Here is a 20,998-nt window from a genome sequence, read left to right on the forward strand (position 1 = left end):
AGTTTTTGTTATTTTAGTTAATCTAAATGAAAATGGAATTAACACAAATTGTCGCTATATCACTGAAAATCACCCAATTAGAAGCAATTATCAGATTTTACGGTTAATTTCACATTATTATATATCCTCCGTATAATCATTAGTCGACATGATCTGAATCAAAATATATAATATTAGAATATATTACAATTAAAAATAAAAATATACATGCTGTTAATAAAATAAATGGTGGGTTGTTTCAACTGGTGTTTGGGTCAAATATGGACAAATCCAACCATTGGGTTTAAAAATGTAATTTAAAAAAAGTTAAACCAACGGTTGGGTTTATCCATATTTGACCCAAACATGGGTTAAAACATCCCGGCATTTTTTAGAGTAACTTATTTAAGCTGTATCATTCCTTTAATGCAGTATTAAAAAAAAAAATACCTATTATAAAACGGATAGTTCCAGTCCTTGATGCTGATTGGATGAGCTGTATTCCAAACCGTTGTTAATTACTTTACAAACATACACGTGACCTCATTACATCAGTATTACTGCGCTTGTGTGTTTCTTGGCAGCCATTCCACTTATTCTCGCACCTAACAACATCCCTGGGCTGTTCTAAATTCACTGTAAACCACGGCTTCACAGGGTTTATAGCTTTAATAAACAATAGAGGCAATTTATGCGGTTTGCGTTTTGGTTTGTTTTCCATTTTCCAAGAAATGCCGATTTTGAATGTTTCCACAACTTTATGAAAGCTTGTGGCAGGGATGTATATAACACATCTTCAGTTTCTTCAGTATGGATTTGATTGGTTAGTGTGTGTTGTAATGAGCGACAATACGGTGCTGGAATTTGTTATTTTTACTGCTGTATGTTGGTTTGTGTTTCTTATCAGTTTTGGAAAGTGACAGCAGCATTTTCTCTCCAGCATACACCTCTCAGACTTGCACTCTAATATGTTGCTTTTCAACGAATCGCTACACCCGTTCTAGTGACATCACAAGAGAAAATGCAAACAAAAGTAAACCCATTCCTGATATAAAAATTTGTATTAGTGTGGATTAGAACTCACAGTTAGAATACTGGACCATGAAGTCAGTTGTTCAATTGTTCAATTGCTGATCCTTGCACTTATCCACTGACCTGCAAAATCCCAGGAACAACAGTGGCAGATCAGATTAAATATGTGGCGAGGTGAGTGGGCCACTTTAAAACAGTACAAGATTATGTTAAATTCTTTGTGCATAACCTAGTTCATATTCATGAGACAAGCCGATGCCATTCTGTGACATCACAACCAGCACTTCTGTGAATTCTAACAGTGCTAATCAAGTCTTATTTTGTGCTACAGAAAACACACTTCTCTCTAACATCAATGTAATGCAAGAATTTACTTTTTTGACAGTTCTCATTATGCAGTTTGCAGCAGAGTTATATCGTTCCATCAGTAAATATCAAATTTGAGCTCAGGCAGTTGTCAGACACATTCTTATTCTTAAGAAGTCAACAAAACCCGCCGTCTCTTCTGTGCGAACACCAGTCAGTTGCAGAGGTTTACACTGGATGCTGGAAGAGGGAGTCTTTGAAGTGTGTTTCCATGGCACCCGCGCGATTCCCATTTGATCCTGGATCAGATTGAAGTGTATGATGTAATTTGGTGGTATATGGTGGGGGAGAGAAGGGGCGATGGTCTTAAATTCTGGGATTCTGGGATTTAGTGGAAGGAAAATGTTTTCTGTTTTGTACTCTCTTTCTCCCCCTCCCCTTTTCTGTCTGTCTACCTGTCTCGCTGAGTCTGTGTATCTTTTTCTGTCTCTATCGCTCTCTGTCTTCCCCTTGTTGTTGGATCTTCTCTTTCAATCTGGCTCTCTCTTTTGCTCAAGGCTTTTCTCCTTAGAGAAAAGGCTCAGATGGGCTTCCTGAGATCTGTGATACACAATTTGATTTTCATGTAACATGATCTTTTACTATTGATTTCTATAGTTCTCATTTTGGCGTTTACATTAGCTCTGGTTTTTAGGTTGCACTTGTTTTTTGTTCTGTACTATGTTTCTCTGATCTTCCTTTGTATATTAAAGTAGTACTGTGGTGCAAATCCACAAAAAAAAAAAAACTTTTGTGCACACTATATAAGTGCAAAACTTGCATTAAAGGGTTCATTCGCCCAAAAAAATTAATTGTCCCATCATTTACTCACCCTCAAGCCATCCTAGGTGTATATGACTGTCTTCTTTCAGCCAAACACAACATAATTTTGGGTGAACTATCCCTTTATCCAGTTTAACTAGGCGCTAAATGCATTAAAGTAGCACTACACTGTATTTAAATAAAGAAACATACTTTTTTCTATGTAAACACACCTCATTGCTATTTAAATGAGACTTAAAATAGATTAGCTTGCACTTGATTTTAAGGTGTCCTTGTTACAGTGTAATTATACATTCAAGTACTGAATAATTTTAATTAACAATATGTATTTAAGGTTAGGTTATTAGGATTTAGTTTAGTGTTTAGTATATGTATTTAAGGTTAGGTTATTAGGATTTAGTTTAGTCTTTAGCGTCCTTGTTAGCGCTCCCGCCTCCCAAACCCGAAACACCGCTTCAAATCCTACTCGGAGCGGACGGTGCAAGTAGAACCGGAGGGGTTAAATTGGTGCCGTGACCCGGATGGGAGTGAGGTTTAGGGGGGTGAGTGTAACAGAGGCCAGCTAGTAGTGTGAGTAAACCTCACTACCTTGGCCTCAAGAGGCATACAAGCAACTGACGCTAGAGACTGCTGTCTTTAGCGTTCTTTATAGCGTGCCTGCCTCCCATGCTGGAAACGCTGGTTCGAATCCCACTCATTGTGGACTGTGTAAGTAGAACCAGAGGAGTTACAGAAGGCAGATGGTAAGGGCAAAATTATTTAAAAGAGATGTTTGCATACATTTGCAATTGATCAGTGCAAAAGTTTTTTACATTTTTAAGAGTCACCTGAGGTGAAGTACACTGAGAAATCTTTGGTGCAAGATTTAGTTTGAAATAATTTGCACTCAGAAGTTGCTAGTAAATTTCACAAATAATTGCAAAGAAAATGCAAGTAATACATTGAATTAAACATGAAAGTAGTTATATATATATATATATATATATATATATATATATATATATATATATATATATATATATATATATATATGTATATGTATATAACATACTCCAATAATCAAAACTATTTGTTTTCAGTGTAATGGTCCCAGTATATTATGCCAGATTGCAGTAGTCCACTGAATCCTCCACAACATAACTCACAACCCACAAAAAAGGGAAATGCAGTATGACAATTCCAATCAGCCATTAACTGTTTTGCATAATTCATATAGTGAATTGGATGCAACAAAAAACAAAAAAGTTTTTTTTTTTTTTTTTGCTGTGCCCTGCTTCAGAGCCTGGCTAAAGACTTCCCATAAACCATTTCTGTAGAAAAGCATTGATTTTGTTAAATGAACATTTGCCCAAGCAGCCATACATATTTATGTAGCGATGAGTAATTTGCATTGCTGTATCACCATATGTGGGCAGATGAATGATACAGTGCTGTATAATAATTAGATTAATGTTAATTACAAATCATTTAAGACTCCATAGTTAATAAACAGGAAAAAGTCGTCGCTTCCCTTGGACTGAATGATTGTCAGCCTTTTTAGTTGTATTGAATGCAATCTTTCAATAAATCTGTCATCATCGCGGACATTATTAGAATTGATGAGCATCATTAGTTAAAGTGCTGGCTAATGCTTATTAGTATCATATTAGCATTACGATGAAAAATGAACATGAAATCAAAAGTCTACAGTATCCGACGGGACACTTTTTTCCTTGCAGATCTCATCAGTGGTTGTTTTCAGCTGTTAGTGTGTTTGTATGTGGCCCCATCTGCTTGAGTTACAGTAAATTCATTACAAATGATCTCGCCTGTATAGAAGCTACAGTGGCGACAACACACTTTCAGTGTACTATAACAGCTTGTGCTTTACTCTAGATGCTATTCTGTATTATTAGTACGGTAACATGGAGGCCACCCAAAATAATGTTTTACTGGACCCAAGAGTACAGGCGCACCCTGTCCTGAAAGGACTGATTATGATTTTTCGAGACTGACAGCGCTAGCGGTGAGGAAGTCTTCCATAACAGGTTCAGAGTTTTAATCTTCTCTCTTAATTGGACTCGTTTGATTGGACGAGCCAGGTGTACAGAACTCATTTATGTAGGCAATCTGAGTGACAGCCAGCGAACAATGACATTCTTGCAAATGCTGATTTTCACTTTATTGCGGCTTCCAATTCACTTCCTCCACTTGAGAGAGAAGGAAAAAGAGGAGGGATTGACGCTGACGAATCATTCCTTCCTGATAAGTGGTTGTTTGACTCTGATTAGGGCTGCTAATTTTGATTTATGAAGGAACTATCAAGCATGGTTTTTTTTAGTATTGAACAACGCAGTTTTCTAACGACAATCCAGTCTTGCATGCGTCTGGAATAATTTGACTCTCAGAAACGCTTTTAAAGGCTCATTAGACACGATTGTCAGAACGGTTGGTCTCTAAGGCACTGATATTGGGTCCTACACGTGTTAGATTGCTTTTGTACTCTTCAAGACAAGCACTCACTCGCCAAGTGTACGGTCCCAAAGGGACAGTAAAGTGCACAGGTTTCCTCCCAAAGAGCTCGCTGGGAGTTTCACACAGGTCAACAGTGACGTTTGACCAGATCTCAGAGCCCTCAGCGTGTCAAACGATCAGGTTGGGCTGTTTGATCCCCAGATGGGGGTATTTGCATGTGGCCTGGCTGAGCCTTCGTTAGAAGCCCCAACATGAGCCACAGCACATATGGCCAGAGTGGAAAAAGAGACAGAGATAAAATGGAATAAAATGGCATTTGCATAATGATGAGGAACTTTAGCAATGATGTGTGATTTTTTTTTTTTTTTCTTTCTTCTTTGTTCCTGTGATGTTTCAGTGTCTTATGAAGTCCTAATAATGTAGCACGTCTTTTGAACTCCGCTGACAGCTTCTCTCTTAGTTTCAAGCGCTGGGTTTTAATGAAATCATTTTTCATTGTGTCCCGAGCTCATTTTCGCACGTTCAATCGCACGACGCATTCAGATCTCGTGCCGCAGTGGCGGTCGGTCTTGTTTTGTGAGTGATTTGTGTTTGTGTGTGATCATTCGCTAGTTTGTTGGGTGTACCAAAGATGACATGTCTTTGTTTGTTCTGTATGTGACAATGTGTGTGTTGAAAGAGAGGAAGTGAGAGGGACAGACTGAAGAACAGAGTGTTAGTCTGAGGGGGCTTGTTTGTCTTGTGGGTGCCAGCTTGGGCTGTTGCCCGGGTGCCAGCGTGGCGTGACGATGCGGGGCACGGCTCTGTTCAGACAGATGGCGTTGGGCCTTGTCAGAGTCCCTGCCTGTTAGTAGAATTGATTGCAGAGGCCCGAGCCAGCCTCTCTGCTCTCTGCTCTCTGCTCAACCTTCCCCACTAGAGAGAGGCGCATGTGATGCTCTGGATTTTTCGGACAGTATTTCTTTTTTTTTTCTGGTGGTTGTTTCAGGTGGAGGGGGGAGGGGTGAACAATGTGTCCTGGTTCTGTTTTCCCTCCAGAGGTGAGCTGTCAGTGGCTCGCTGGCCTTAATGCTAGTAGGTTCCAGCACAGCTATTGTGCTGATTGTGCTATCATTCATTTTCTACCCTCTTTATTGTTCTGTTCTGCACAGTTTACAATTACAGTGCTGTGGCAGGAAAAATATATCCAACCAGGGATCAGATGTATCTGTGTTGCAGAGATTTGGATGAATGTAAACAGACTGCAGAAAGATGGAGACAGTGGGTCACACACGGTTTAACACTTAAACGCATATCTCAGGTTTTAAGTGACCTGGGACAATCCTCCTCCTCATTCATGTTTTTTGTTTGATGACTGAATACGTGCAATTCACCTTTTTCCCACAACGAGGCAGTGTCTGATACACAACGATGACGTTTCACTCATAGTTACCGCAGGCAGAAAAAAAAGAATAGGAATCATCATCAGCAAACTTGAAATGGTTCAGCGATTTATTGCAGAGCAAGTGCTGAACGCAATCAAATATTAGTGTCACTGTCACTTGATGGTGGATCTGGTGAAGAAGCTGTCAGCAATCAAAATATTGATTTTGAAGATGTTGAAAATTATAGTTTTGAGAATGTTTGAGATTGCGAATACGGATCCATCCGGATTTTTGAAACATTCTTGCATTTAAGGGTTAAAGGAGTGTTCTGGTTAAAAAAAAAAAAATTCAACTCAATTATTTTTAAGGAAAAGTGAATGAAGCTGTGTGGTGATTTAAAGCAAAAATGTGCAGACCATGTTTAAAACACATTTTAATAATTTTAACAATTGAGACTGCTGTTCTAGGCAGATCTAGTTATTTTTATGTAAGAATTTTTCTTTGTGTAAAGTCCTTTTAAAGTATCCTACACTAAAGGTCGTAACTATAAAGACTACCATAATGAAAACACACATCTGCCACTTTAAATGCTCAAACTCTTTAAAATTTGATGGAATCTGATTGAATGTTTTTATCATTCATTAGCTGAAAAAATAATCGTTCTGAAAATGTTTCCACTGATATTGTTTCTGTGTCATTATCGTTATAGCTGTGGTGTGGACTTCATTATCCTCATAGTATTAGAGCAGTGATTCAATTTTAATAGTTAGAGTTATATTGTTATAGTTATCCTTGGTGTGAACAGGTCTTTATCATGGGAAAGCAACCAGCCTTGCGTGGTCATGACATTAGTTTAAAGATTGGACTTTAACTTTACACAGAAAATTGGTTGGTTATTCTATCACACCAATGTCATGTAACTATGGCTGAATCTGTAGTTTTGTTAATTATTATTATTATTAATAACTCTATATTATCTTTTAAAAGAAAAGTCTAAATGATTTTCTGTTATAATGAGCTTTATGGAATGCCATTACAGTATATTAATTCAGCTTAACTTGGAACTCATCTCTGCACAATGCAAATGAACATGTTCGTATGGTTCATGCTCTGTGTGATTCTATGAGGGAGTCTTCTACACCAGCAGTTGGTAACCTTTTTGCATGAGGTGCCAATATGATATTTTCTTTTAATCACTTCATACTCCATATATCAAGGAAGTGTTTTACATTAAAAGAAAGCCATAGATCAAATTGAATAAAATAGCTAAACAGAAACTCGTGAACACAAGCAATTCATTTAAATAGACACTCATAGACTCACGCATTTACTGTAAATGTGAGACACATATAGAATCACACATCTAAACATGCACACCTGCAGTAGACTTTAATATGTATTTATAGGACTGAAAAGTCTGTTGCTGATATGCACATTTTCTTACTATTGAAAAGTTTATTTTACAATTTTAGAATTGTTTGTAGACTTACTTTTCAACATGTTTTTCTTTTTAAAAATAAAGAAATGTTTGCTTTATTTAATCAGTTTTCCTCTTCTAAAGCTTTTATTCTGAAAGCTCAACGCATTAAAAACCAAACCAAAGGGCATCTTCCAGCTCAATGCAGCGCTTTCTGCAAAACTTGGTTTCAGCTCGTAACGGAATAAAAGGAATACTCCAAGATGTAGATATGAATAACTTCAACAAAGTAATTTATTTAAATTTTATTTAGCTGTTTATTTTCTAAAATGAACAGTGAGCATCTGTGGTCCAATCTGATCTGCGTTATATATTCAGGTGCATATCTACTCTCTTCCTCCTCTCCAAGCGTTCGTTTTTGACTCAGCCCTCCCTTCACACAACGCTCCAACGTTTACCCAGGATTGTCTATAATGTCTACGATGCGATCTGGCCCAAGTGGTGCAGATAACATCTGTCATTAGGACAAAGTGGATCATTCAAAGTACAGCGGCGGGTTCAGGGCTTGATGGGGTCTCGGCAATGTGAACTGATCATAGATAAAAATTAGATGATTATCGCCTTCACGGAACGTCAACATCAGCCTTCGTTTTGCGCCTCAATGAAACTGATTATACCCTCATCATGTCACATTACAATACAGCACAAATAAGCCCTTTCAAACCTCTCGCCTGCTCCTCGCTCATTTTCCAGCAAATAACGCCCAATTTTTCCCTTAAGTTGCATCATGTGGACTGACAGGCCTGGCTGGATGTTGTATATCGAACTTTGGTTTTACAAAGCACGCCTCCACTGCGGCAAGACTCCTCATCTTCATGCTACATATAATTCATCTCTGATCCAAATTACATCTTGATCTGCTCATGTGGCCCAGCCAGAAGTTGTTTAATCCAGCTTGAAAGTTCAATAATATATCATTCCATTATGATTAATTTAATGGGTGTGAGATATTAGTTAATTCATAAACAGCAGAAAAGCTGAAATGTTGGTGCTTCAATAGTTTTTTTTGTAGCGAGTTTCAATAGATTCAATATTCTTTTTGTGGGCTGTCGATTTGAGCGTGCTCTCTGGGAACACTAGGATGTAATCTTGTGAGTGTGTGTGTGCCTGTATGCAAATCAGAAGCGAAACCCATTATACTGCCATGTGGATTGCTCACATAATAAACACCTTTGATGATCTGACAGATGGAGAACATTACAATACACATAGCACAACATAACCCAATAAATAACACACAAAGTTGGGGAAGTTGACATTATAGAAGAGTGAGGGGAACTTTTAGACATTATAGAGATGCGGGGGATAATTTTAAGAAAGCTCATAAAAATACTCAACAATTGTCGTATACACAGTTGTAGCGAACTGACGTTGCAGAACCCAATTATTAAAAATAAAAGGATTACAATGTGAAAGATTATTATTGTGAGAATAAAGATATGAAGGAATCTGGCTTGACCCATAGATGGTCTGCTTGTGTGCTTTAACCTCGCGCACGAGCAGATTCGTTTCCTCTTTGGAGAGACGTTCAGTCTTTCCGCTTGCAAATTCCGCCATGTAAATAGCGAATCCGCCATGGCGCGAGCACAACTGGCTTTTAAAGGGAATGGGAGATGAGACTCTGATTGGTTTATTGCACGTTACACCCAAAACACACCCATTACTCATTAAGAGAATAGGGACAATGCTTTTAGACAATGCGCCGGGCACACCGACCATTTTTCCCGTCTTTTGATAAGGGAGACATCCAAAATGTTCAGTGGGGTCCCCAGGACAGCTTTGAGAAGCACTGCATTAGATGATCAAGAAGGGGTTAGGCGCCATCAAAACCCATGTGGCACCTCTGCACCCTAATGCCTTGCCCAGAAAAGCTCTCTTAGAGCAGGTAGAGCAAAGGGCACTTTTGAGAGACTGCTGGCTTGCGGCCAAATCCTATTCCACCCCAGTTGGGCTGCTCATACAGGCAAAAAAGGCCCTGGGGCTCATACCTCCATCTCACACACATACACACACACATATACAGAGAGGCAGCGAAGCGCTCTCTAACTACTGAACTGGCCTGCCCTTGATGGATGGCACTAGAGGGAGCGGAGCTGTGTGGCTCTGACATGTACTTCCTTATTTTCAGCAGTGCTGAGAGGAGCAAGTCCACTGCGGCCGCTCTCCATCTTCACCAGCAAGCCGAAGGCAACATGGTCCTTGCAGTAAAACATATGTCGTAAATCTGCAGGAAAAAAACAAGCTTCCCCTCGCACTTATTGATGTGGCCATACACACCGATGCCCATTCGCTCCATGCTCTAATGCTTTGTGATTATACAGTCACATACCTGAAAGCCAGACTTTAATCGTTACCCCATAATCCAACAGCAAACTGATAGTGCCAAAGTGGGTTGCATCAAAGCCAGATATGACCATACAAGTGCCAGCAATCACCATAATAAAACCCAGGACATGCTACAGCCAAGCAGCGCCTCTCCGGCGCCAAGAGGAAAATGATCCCTAGCCCAAAAATTGCTGCCACCAGGAGGACCTGGCAGAAGCGAGTTGCTAATCAGTTCATCAAAATGGCCGCACCACTTCCCAACCTCTCTCTTTCTTCTCTCTTGAAAGGATCTTCTAGAAGAATCTTCTCATCCATCCTATTCATTCTCAAACAGAAAGGCTTGTCACAGCACACAGAACCACTAGGGGAGGAAAACAGAGACCGAATTCAACTGCAACCCGAACGCTCAGAGCTGCAATCAACACACTTTTCTTGCAAGTACAAAAATAGAGTAGTGCTGTGTTAAATAATGAATCAAATCTTCCTTGAAATATTTTTTTGCACTTTCAGGAGTGAAAAATTTAGAGGCCGAGATTAGCTTAACAAAAGCCCCACACTGGGGCGGTAGAGATTGAAGGGTTGGTAGACATGATCAGTTGGTTGAAATGCTACTTGCTGTGCCCTCAAAAGCCCCCCTCGCTCTAAATACGAAGAGTTGTGTAACTGAGAAATGACCTATACCATCATAGAGCAACAGAAATGTCCTTGTCACTGAAACAAAACTGGGATAATAGACATCCATAAAGTTCCAGCACCTGAAAATTTGCCATCATTGCTTCTTAAACACGTATCCTTCTTGGAATGCCTTTGCCATTATGTGAAAGATCTGTCTTATTTTGTGTTATTTTCTCTGCTGATTTCTCTCATTTTCTTTTGTCTTTCCTGGTTGCTCCAGAGAGGAACATGATATACTCAGCAGTGCCAGCTTGTTAGTGGAGCTTCTGTGTCTGATAATAACCTCAGCATGTCAGGGAAAACCAAGCTGTGTCATTTTCCCTCGGCAAGAAGATGACTGCCACAAATTATTACAGAAATACAGACATCATTGTTTCTTTCATGGTTAACCACAGGGCACCTGATTTCTGATAATAGATTCTTATAATTAATTGAGAATTTTGCACATTTTATTAAAACCGTGGACAATCGAGATTCTTTTCATCTGCTCTGCTTTTCCATGAACTGGGCTGTAATTTCCAGCTGATTAGAGCACAGTGGCGCACTCAGAAGCAGCAGGTAGAGGATGGAGGGAGGGTAACGAAAGGAGAGAAAAATGTGGCAGATTGGACAGAAAGTAAAAGAGAAAGGGAAGGGGTGGGGTGGGAGAATAAAAGGAGAAAAGCAAGGTAGTGAGAGTCATTGGGCTAAAGCACTGGAAAAAAAGAGGATCAGAGAGACAGAGAGAGGGCAAAAGGCTGAAGGTACGTTAGAAAGTGTGCATGCTGGATCAAACAGGAGGTGTTCTGTGAAATCTCAGGAAGAGTAACATGCCCGTTTCCCCTCCCCACTACCCCTCGGCTGGAGATCAGACAGAGAGGAAACCTGTCACAGATCCACGGGACCAGTCATCCCACTGGTTCCCTGATGCAAGAACACTGCAAACCCACCCTTACATGTGTCTTAAAACGAAAGGACGGGCAAGTTTTGCATGCTAAGGTGGTCACGGCGAAGCGCCTGTAGCACGCAATTTACCATTTTTTGTGCTCTTTCATCTTTCCTTTTTTCTGCTTTTCCTTTGGTCTCTTCCAGGTTGTGTGCTGTGATTAAGGCTGTAAACCTGGATGGTTTTAAGCTTTTGTTGCATAGAGAGAATACAGTGTGAAAAAGTGAAAAAGTGTGGTCCAAACCCCATACACAATGCCAACCACAGTAAACATCAAAACACACACAACCTTAAGATGTGAAATGACATTTATGAATGTCATTTCAGTAAGCAATATAAGCAGTAACAATTGAACTACTCGAAGCTTTGCATTACAGTAAGTACACTTTGAAGGGCAGTTATAAACAAGCTACAGTCATCATCTGACAATTAATGCCAAAGTCAGGCTACAATCACATAATCTAGGTCTGTGAGTTGTAATTTTCAGTCTGACTAAATGCATTTACTTGACATTTTAAAAAGATAAATTATTGTTTTATTTCAGCTGAATAAAACATGTAAAGTACATGTAAACATACTTGCCTGATTGAATCATCATTGAATAAAAAAATAATATAGGCCTACAAGAAAACATTTTTATCCATCCATCTCACAGCGCACCGATGTACCAACAATTGTTATCGGGCGATCTTTTTTTTTTGATACTTCTAAAAAGAAACGAATTCTTTCAAATTCTGTCCATTTTATCACAAAATTCAAACAATAAATGGTGTTTTGACGCTCTTAAATGTGACGTGTCAGATCACTGTAGCACTTCAGTTGTGCAAAGTGCAACTTACCGAAATCCGTGTCATGTCTCATGTAATCACTCAATCAGTGTTTCAACTGTGGAAAGATGTCAATACAACTACCTTATATGTTTAACTGAGTTGTATACAAACATTTAAGTTTTTATTTGAGTGTAAATATTATATCTGGAAATAAATAACAGTTGAATATAATAGCTCTGTTGTTAATTTTAACCTCTAATATTATAGTGTGCCAAATGAGAGGGTTCTCTGTATAGTTTGCAGCATTATTTGGGAGTGATTTTTTATCCATAAGAAAAAACAAACTTTCGTCACTGGCCGATATCATTCTGAATAATCTGCTATCAGTATCGGCTGAGAAATTTCATATCGGTGCATCTTTAATTATTATTATTATTATTATTATTATTATTATTATTATTATTATTATTATTATTATTATTATTATTATTATTATTATTATTATTATGCCCATTAAACCTAAATAAAATGAAATATATAGCCTAATATGTTTCCATAAAATGAACATCCCGTAAAATTCCTGTGCTCCAGAAATAAAATCATATAATCAAAGCTTTATTGGCATGACCTTCGGGCATTTACAGTTGGGTATATTGTACTGCAAGTAGGCTATTAAGATATTAAATTAAGATAGCCTACACATCAGTGAATTGGTGTAGACAAGGTTACAAACCTGTGCGTTTAATCACTCATGCCTTGGTCAGTGGAGGAGACTGCATATTTGCTAAATATTTGCTAAAAAATAAAATAAAAAAAACTCTTCTGACAAATATGTCAGCTTTCTTTTTAGATCTGTCATTAATGAAAAAAAAAAAATTACAGTCACGGTAGCTCCGGTGGCATATATTAATTACCTGATTTGTAGGTTGTGTGTGAGCGTTTTAAAAAGACTTCAAATGCGGCTCACCCAATCAGAACTTAAGAGTCATAACTGCAGTATATGTTTAATAAAAGATACTTCTTTAATTTAACATTTTCCAAATGAAAGCAAGAAGGGCAGGATTGGATAATGAAATATTTGGGTGTGATACTATTGATTATTTATCCCTGCCAACTTGAAGAATGATAAAGCTAATGCTGTTTTGATGAAATCGTCTGAGAAATGATGACATATTGCACAATAAGAACAGATACATTTAGGAAAGTTTTAATTCCATGTCGTCTTTAACATGCTCACATCTACCATAAATCCATGCTTTCTTTTCCACTTTTCAGAACTACACAACTACAGAAAGATTAAAAAAATAAAACTGCATTTATAAACAAGTGATTGGCTATTCTACAATTTTAAAAATAATAATTGGAAGAAATAATAAACTGTTTTCACACCTGCCTACAAGAATATCACACACACACTTTTCTACCCTCCCAACGCCTCACCTTTCAAACACCATCTGTAGCACACACATCTCTCTTGCACAAACACGTGCACACACACTCTTACTTTATAAACACAGACAGTAGTGCCATTAAACACACATGCGAACGATCCTACGCATATCCTATCCCTCGCACGCGCACACACACACGTTGCGCCTCTAACGCACACACTCGATTATTCTCCGAGTTCACCACACACTTTTTCTCCCACACACTTTAGCCCTCTCACACACACACACACACACACAGACACACACACACAAACAGGACTGCAGGACTCTAATGTGTTTGTTCCAGAGGGGCGAGTTGATCTATTCCGCTTGGTGAGATATAAAGCCTCTTTCCTCCTCCAGTAAACGCCCTCTTTTACACTATTCCAGACCTCTTTGATGTATTGACCATGTCGGCTCCTGCTTATTAGGTTTTTTTTTTTTTTTGAAGCCTACGTTTGTGTGGCACACTCTCTTTGGTGGGGTCAGTGCTGTGTTTTCGTGCGGAGAGAACTGTCAGTTATGTTGTGCCTGTGGAGCCTTACAGAGCTCTTTTTAATGAGTGCATTAAAGCTGCATAGATGTTCAAGGCCAGTGGAGGTACATCCCCTGGGCCCCGGCGTCTGCCTCAGGGCTGCCATCTGTAGATCTCTTGCACATTTAAGGGTCTCCACTACTTTTCTCTTCATTTTCTCTGTCTCTGGAAGATGAAGTAGTTTGGAGCTGTGGCGAGAATGAATCAAAAAGTGGAGAGAAAGGTAACATGGCAGGCAGAGTGTGCAGATCAGAGGTTCTCAACCTTACGCAACCTTTTATTTTTTAAATTTTTTTAGGATCAAAATATGTGGGAATAGGGATGGGAACCATACACAATTTTGCGATTCTGGGGCTTCTCAAGGATTCTGCTTCCATAAACGATAAATATTTGTAAGTAAATAAGAGAAGCAATTTGATTCCCAATTGATGTTTTGGATTTTATGGTTTTCACTTTTTAGAGGTGTTGTAATGCAGTTCAATAATTACCTTAACTTTAGGATACAACTGTGCTAAAGGTAGATTGGAGTAAAAGGCACATTTGATTTTATTCTCATCTAAACTGGTTGCACTTTATTTTACAGTACACATACTTGCGTGTACTTACAGTATACTTACCTAAGAAAGTACTGGTTAATATAAGGCAACTACATGGTAGAGTTCTCAACAGGCCGGGTCGGCCCGACAAACCCGACAGGACCCGCGGGTTCGGGTCGAAAATATAAGCAAATGACTAGGGTCGGACCTCGGGCTTAAACTTTTCCGCTCAGTGAAAAAAAATTTTTTTATTAATCATCGCTGCTGTTCACCGTAAAGAAAGTCTGGCTGCTGCGTGCAACGTGCATCTCGGGGGTAGACCTGATGCCGCTGCGTGCACGCCTTTAGCCTGGAGAAGAAGATGGAGTTAGTGAAAAGTAAACTTGCCGCAGGTGAATTCAGAGTCGCTACTACAGGAGAGGGAAAATCAGAGGTCTGGAAAGTGTTTGGAGTGGTGCTGGATTCTGATGGAAACAGGTTATGTGCAATACTCAAAATGCAAGGTGCTGATGAAATATGACAGCAAAAAAAACAGGGTCCTCCAGAAGATTTTTATTTGAGGCATATTTAGTAGCCTATATAGCCTATTTATATATTTAAAGTTTGTTTCAGTTGTTTTTTATTGTTTGTAGGCTATTGTTAAAAGACGTGAACATTAAAGGTTGATTTGAATTCCCGTCTGCTGGTCATGATAATACGTGTATGAGAAAAAAAGAAGAAAAAAAAGAAAATCGGCGTCGGGCCGCGGGCCGGGTTCGGACAGATCATTCATGTTGATGTGTCGGGTTACATCGGGTCCGGGCTTTAAAAGCCACGGGCCGGGTCGGGTCGGGTTGTAATTTTCAGGCCCGTTTAGAACTCTACTACATTGGTTAATGTTAGGTTTAGGGGCAGGTTCTGGGTTAGGATCTAGATATTACCCAGTTGTTGTAATAACTATAATAAGTACATATGTACATGGGGAACAGGACTGTAAAATAAAGTGCTACCTCTGAACCACTAGATGACACAACTCAACACAGCACTTTCATACACATCCGTGATTCACTATGAATGTGGAAATATATTAAATATGAAAGTGGAAATGTGTCCACTATTTTGCCATTAGCCCCAACAGCATATTTTAATAACATTGTATTTATTGAACAAAAATAAATGATTTTATCCAAATAAATTGAAAATACAAACAAAAATCTGAAATATTATCTTTATCCCTTAAATGCATGAATGTTTCGCCAATCATTATTACATTCTGGTCATTAGCGACCCGAATCTATATCTAACACGGATGGATCTCTACCTGTCGTGATAATATAAAACTCTCCTGATATTACAGTGACAATTACAGAAGAATAAAATAAAGACTGTGAGGTTGAGAACCTCTGGTGTGAAAGCACAGGGGTGAGGAACATGTTCACAGAGCGAACGGCTCCTGAGAAAGAGCGCATGGTTGGTGGATTACAGGGTGTGTGTGTGTGTTAATGTAGCTCTGTGTGTGGCTCTGTCACTGGGAATGAGGTCACTGGGTCCCGGCCCTATTTAATTAATTAGGGAACAGTGGAATGGAAAATGAATAGCAATCAGAGGCTCACTAATTTCAGACCTGCCAATCAATAAGCCTTAGCACTAAATTTTCCTTCAGGGGCCTTGGTGGGTATCATTTAGCGTTGAAATAGGATTCCGAATGCAGGCGTGCCTGTATATCAGGGGTTTGCAGTCCAAGGGTCGTAAATGCAGTGAAAAGTTAATTGCACTTTCACCCTTCCATTTATGTATGGGCGTACCTTCATTGAGTTCATTGAAATTAAAAAATGTAGGTAATACAAAAAAGGAGATTGGTTTAATTAACAGAAACTCAAAATATTATTTTATCTGACCCACATAATTTATCTAAGTTGATTTGACAAAAGAAAAAAGTTGTAATGACATATCATGAAAATAATTTCTTACAGAGTAGCAACCGTCAATCGACATATCAACACTTTGAAGAAACCATTCCCATTCACATCAACCCAGACGAATCTGACCCACAGTAGCCACTGAAGAAATCCCAGTGTGCAGTACATAAGAACAGCACTATGCATAGCAACAACTGTCTCTCACATAGCAACCACACCACAGTGCATAGCAACCACTGGCAGCTCGTTGTGTATTCCCTGTTAGTTGCTTGCATTTGACGCTAGGTGAACTGCAGTGTCTCTGTGACTCACCCGGTAGAGATGAACTCAAGCGTATCAAAACAAGTTTTGATTTGTTGTTCTTTAAAATCATTTACTGTGATCATTAAAGAGTGCTTTTTTTGTGTGCCTTCCTCTTGCAGATATTCGCTCATTGCCTGACGTTGCCATGACGGGAAACTGCAGCCAGGAGTGCAGCGAGCTTGGTCACTCAGATGCCTGTTGGATGCCTGGTCAGCCTTCGCCCGTCCGCAAGACACGCAACCCCCCTAAACTGTCCACGTTTGTGCCTTATCAGGAGAGGGGGAGCCTGGGACGCCTGGCCAATGGGAGCGTGAGGTTGGGAGGAGAGGAGAACAGGCCACGCCTCCCACCTTCCCGTAGTGCCTACTCCAGTAGTGACCACACCCCCAGTGACCACGCCCCACTAGAGGAGGTGCCTCTGAGGGTGACATCAGAGTTCCCGCCTACCAGCCCCCCCTCCAATCACGCCTCGAAAAGAGAGATATACCTGTGAGATAACCACACCCACCATCTGTGATTGACACACATAAGAAGTTACAGAGACACGGTTGCGAAAAGAGAACATCGGATCTGCGACAGGATAAAATATCAATGGAATAGTGGGAAAATACGCTATTGTCATCAGAGTAGATTTATTTATTTTATTTATTTATTCATTCATGCATCTATTTATTATCACTTTTAACACGTTATTTCTTTTGTAACTATTTGTACTGTTTTTTTGCATACCATCAAAAACAACCGATAAATACTTTTACGTGACTAACCGACTTTTAGCTTCGCTAGCCTACGGAATGTTCATGGGTTCTTTTACTAGATTACCAAGTGCTGTAGTGGGCAGGAGATACTGCTGTAAAAGGATCTTGAGCCACATAGAGTGTCTAACACTCTTTACTTGATCCTGTCCTCAGAGGAGAGCAGTCTTTATACATGTAAAACGCTGTAAATACATTTGTATGGTGTATATATTAATATTACTATCCGGCTTGAGTTGAAAAATAGTAAAAAAAATAAAATAAAAACGGTCTAAAGTTACATCTAAATCAGCCTGAACACCTGAAGTGTGTGTTGGTCCTGCTGCTTTTGAGGGTCTGAACGTTTGTAATGGCCATATGGGAACGTGATTAGACGAGCTGGATTGGAAGATTTCCTGACGGTGTGCCGATCTAGGACCCAGATCCTCCCTTGCGGTGCTGTGTGTCCATGTGCACACTGAAACCGGTGTATAGTTTGTGTGTAAGTGTGCGTTTGGCGAGGGAGGGCGGTGATTTTAACAGCGATTAACTCGCTATGACAGACCTTAGCATATGCCGGTGTGTGCGTTTGTGCGTCAGGGGACCTACTGTCACGAAAAGTAACACATGTGGCTTCTGGCACATTAACACGCTATTCAACAGATGAGAATCTGCGTGCATACTTTTGTGTCATGTGGCAGAACTTTATTTTTTGGCACTGTGAATCTCTCCTGGACTCCCACGGTGTAGTGCAAACGCTGCCTGGCACTCACGGAGACGCCTACGGCTCACACAGCACAGCCTCAGTGAGGAGGAGACCACCTGCCTCCCCTCAAATTATCAGAATCGTTTCGTTAACTCAATGGTATGTGAAGTCCACAGACGCGCCTCATCTCCATCATATTCATATTGCATATTCACAGTCCTTGGTTTACATAGTTTTTACTGTTTTAAATGAAACCTTTGAGTCCTATTTAGACTTTGTTTGATGAACAAATGTATTAATGCCTTAAAACAGTTGTATATAACAATCACAATGGACAAATTAGACTGATAATCCTGTCTTGTCTTTCGCATGTCAATTGTGCATGTTTTTTTTCCACAATAAAAAAAAAAGACAAATGTTACAAACGATCACATCGCCATATCTTCTGCCACTTTTTTGTTTTTTGTCTTTTTCACATAAATGTTCTGTCCTCCATCATTTGGGTAGGATTTCTTCGGGTTGGTTGCTTTTTGTTGTTTTTTTTTGTTGTTGTTTTTTTGATACTGTGCTGACTATCTAACCTGCTCTAAAGCTGTGTCTCCCTCCATGTTTGAGAGAATCTCTGGGGGACCATTTTGACAATGACTATCTATTGTGCTCAAGGACCATATATCTGATGGACATTATCATTACTACTGCATCACAGTGCATCGCCTCGACATCGCTACTTTTTCCTCAGCTGCTGCCGCACAGCACCTGCCCAGATCCCGGTGCTTGGGCGAGCGCGTGTGTCTGCCGGGAGGGTTGAAGAGGTGTACTGCAATGGGCATTTCCTTAATTAGGGTGAGTAATGAGTGTAGTGCAGTTGGCATATGCGAATACTCAAGCCCCCCAAAGGAAGCACAGATCACGGAAAAGATCCCGGTCCAAACGCTTCCATTGTTTAAGCGAGTCGCATTTTTTCACTGCACTTACCTCATCGCGAATGCCTTCAGCACCTCTTGCCGAATAATTAAGGCTGAAACGTATGGAAATTACTGGACGTAGCCATGATTGAATAAGGCGAATGATTATCCCGCCCCAAGGAAAGAAAGCACATTATGGTGTTTTCGAAGCCATTTAGTGACTCTGATAGGGGAGGGGGAAAAAAATCCAACGAGAGTCATGATCTAGCGTAATTAGACCAGCTTCGCTTTCCCTCCTCTCCACTGCAAACCACACTCTGCCCAGGCGAACGTGTGAGATCGCTGACCTGGACTTAACACGGCTAAAAGATAGAGATGACCACAAAACTCTACCCCCACTTAAAGGCTTTCATCTATTCAAAACTCTGAGTGAAGCAGGCTTTGACCTTCCTCCACTCGATGCCAGCCTGAGTCAGATCTGAGTCAGTCTGAATTGCAGGTTTCGACTGCTCTGGCTTTTTTTCTATTCCTAGTAATTCTAAGGCTAGTCTCCTAGAATCCTTTCGGCCACAATGCCGGAGGACGGAGGGAGGAATGTCCACTTCTCGTGGTTGTTTTTTAAACTGGTGTTTAGATTTGTGCTCTTTCGCTGTTAGATGTCTGGATGTGACGAGACGACCGTAACAAACGAGGGAGTCTTTTCTTCGTCCTTAGAGCGAGACTTTTCTTCATAGAATAATGAAAACTGGTGTTTGTGGTAAACATCTCTTAGAAAGCGTTCTGTACATAGCTCTCCACATCCCCCCGTTCGTGGTGTCAAGCAGGCGACGAGTTGAGCATGAATTCCAAAGATAATTGGTAGAAAACCGTTTACTGTTCTTGCTGAAATGTTAGTGCCGGTTCAAAAGAGAACAAAAGCGACGTTCACTGCACAAAAATCATCTTCACCGTTCACCCCAAACTGAAGACAGCTGCCTTGAAAGTATGTCTTTTGCAGGAGAGTTCAAAACTTGTTATCCTTAACTGTTGGTTATATTTATATAGGAATAAAAATGCTTGTGATGATCTGTTTTTGTACAGTTTTATGTACATGCAAGTGAAGCTTTTTAAATCTTACAACAAAAGCCGATGGCATATAAAAATCGTAAAGTGTTTATTGAGATGTGCACATCTTGCCTTGGATGGATCGATCTTTTTTGCTGAGTCAGTGTGAATGTGGCCGTCGTATGCCTGCACCGTAGTCATTCACTGGCTCCTGTCACCGAGGGCTTTATCAGATTTTATGTTTATTGTGAACAGTGGGTTGTCCGATCCGACTTGTTTGTTTGATTCCCATGTGTTTCGTTTCGTTCCGTTTCCGCATGTTGAAAACAAACCCCTTGTAATAAGTCCTTGCAAAGTTTGTAATAAAATGAGTGAAGAAAAAAAAACAAAGAAATACATTTGCTTGGTGAGTCATTGTTTAAGAATGAATCTAGGGACTGTGATCTCTCCATAAAGCTTTTTCATTAATAAAGCAAATTGATCTGACAAAGATATAAGACTCTTTTTTTTTCTTCTCTGGGTCTCTTCGCCTGTGTAGTAAACAGAGAAAGAGAAAAAGGTTACATTTCCACCAGACTGACAGGAACTTAATAGAACAGAATAGCGAATGTGAGATCTAGTAATGTGAAGCTCTCACTTCACAAAAAGCTGTCCATCAAAATTAATGATAAAAAAACACAAGACCCTGAATTTTCTCAGTCTCTGAAACCTAATTCTCTCCTCTACGAGGAGTTAAACCGTTACACCAGAGACCTCCCAGTACTCGACAGCACAATAA

At 39.8% G+C, this 20,998-nt stretch overlaps 1 protein-coding gene across 1 annotated transcript in view; it reads left to right on the forward strand.

Moving 5' to 3' along the window:
* Positions 1–20,710, forward strand: part of pcdh1a (protocadherin 1a) — a 100,267-nt gene extending 79,557 nt beyond the window's left edge. Inside the window, exon 5 of the mRNA XM_077242913.1 lies at positions 16,951–20,710. Coding sequence (XP_077099028.1) covers positions 16,951–17,324 — 374 coding nt within the window. The 3' untranslated portion in view covers positions 17,325–20,710. The remainder of the gene's footprint in view (positions 1–16,950) is intronic.
* The last annotated feature ends 288 nt before the right edge of the window (positions 20,711–20,998 follow it).

This window comes from Siphateles boraxobius, unplaced genomic scaffold (assembly GCF_051911475.1).
Source record: "Siphateles boraxobius isolate OS27281-9 unplaced genomic scaffold, OSU_SipBor_1 25, whole genome shotgun sequence".
Lineage (NCBI taxonomy): Eukaryota > Metazoa > Chordata > Actinopteri > Cypriniformes > Leuciscidae > Siphateles > Siphateles boraxobius.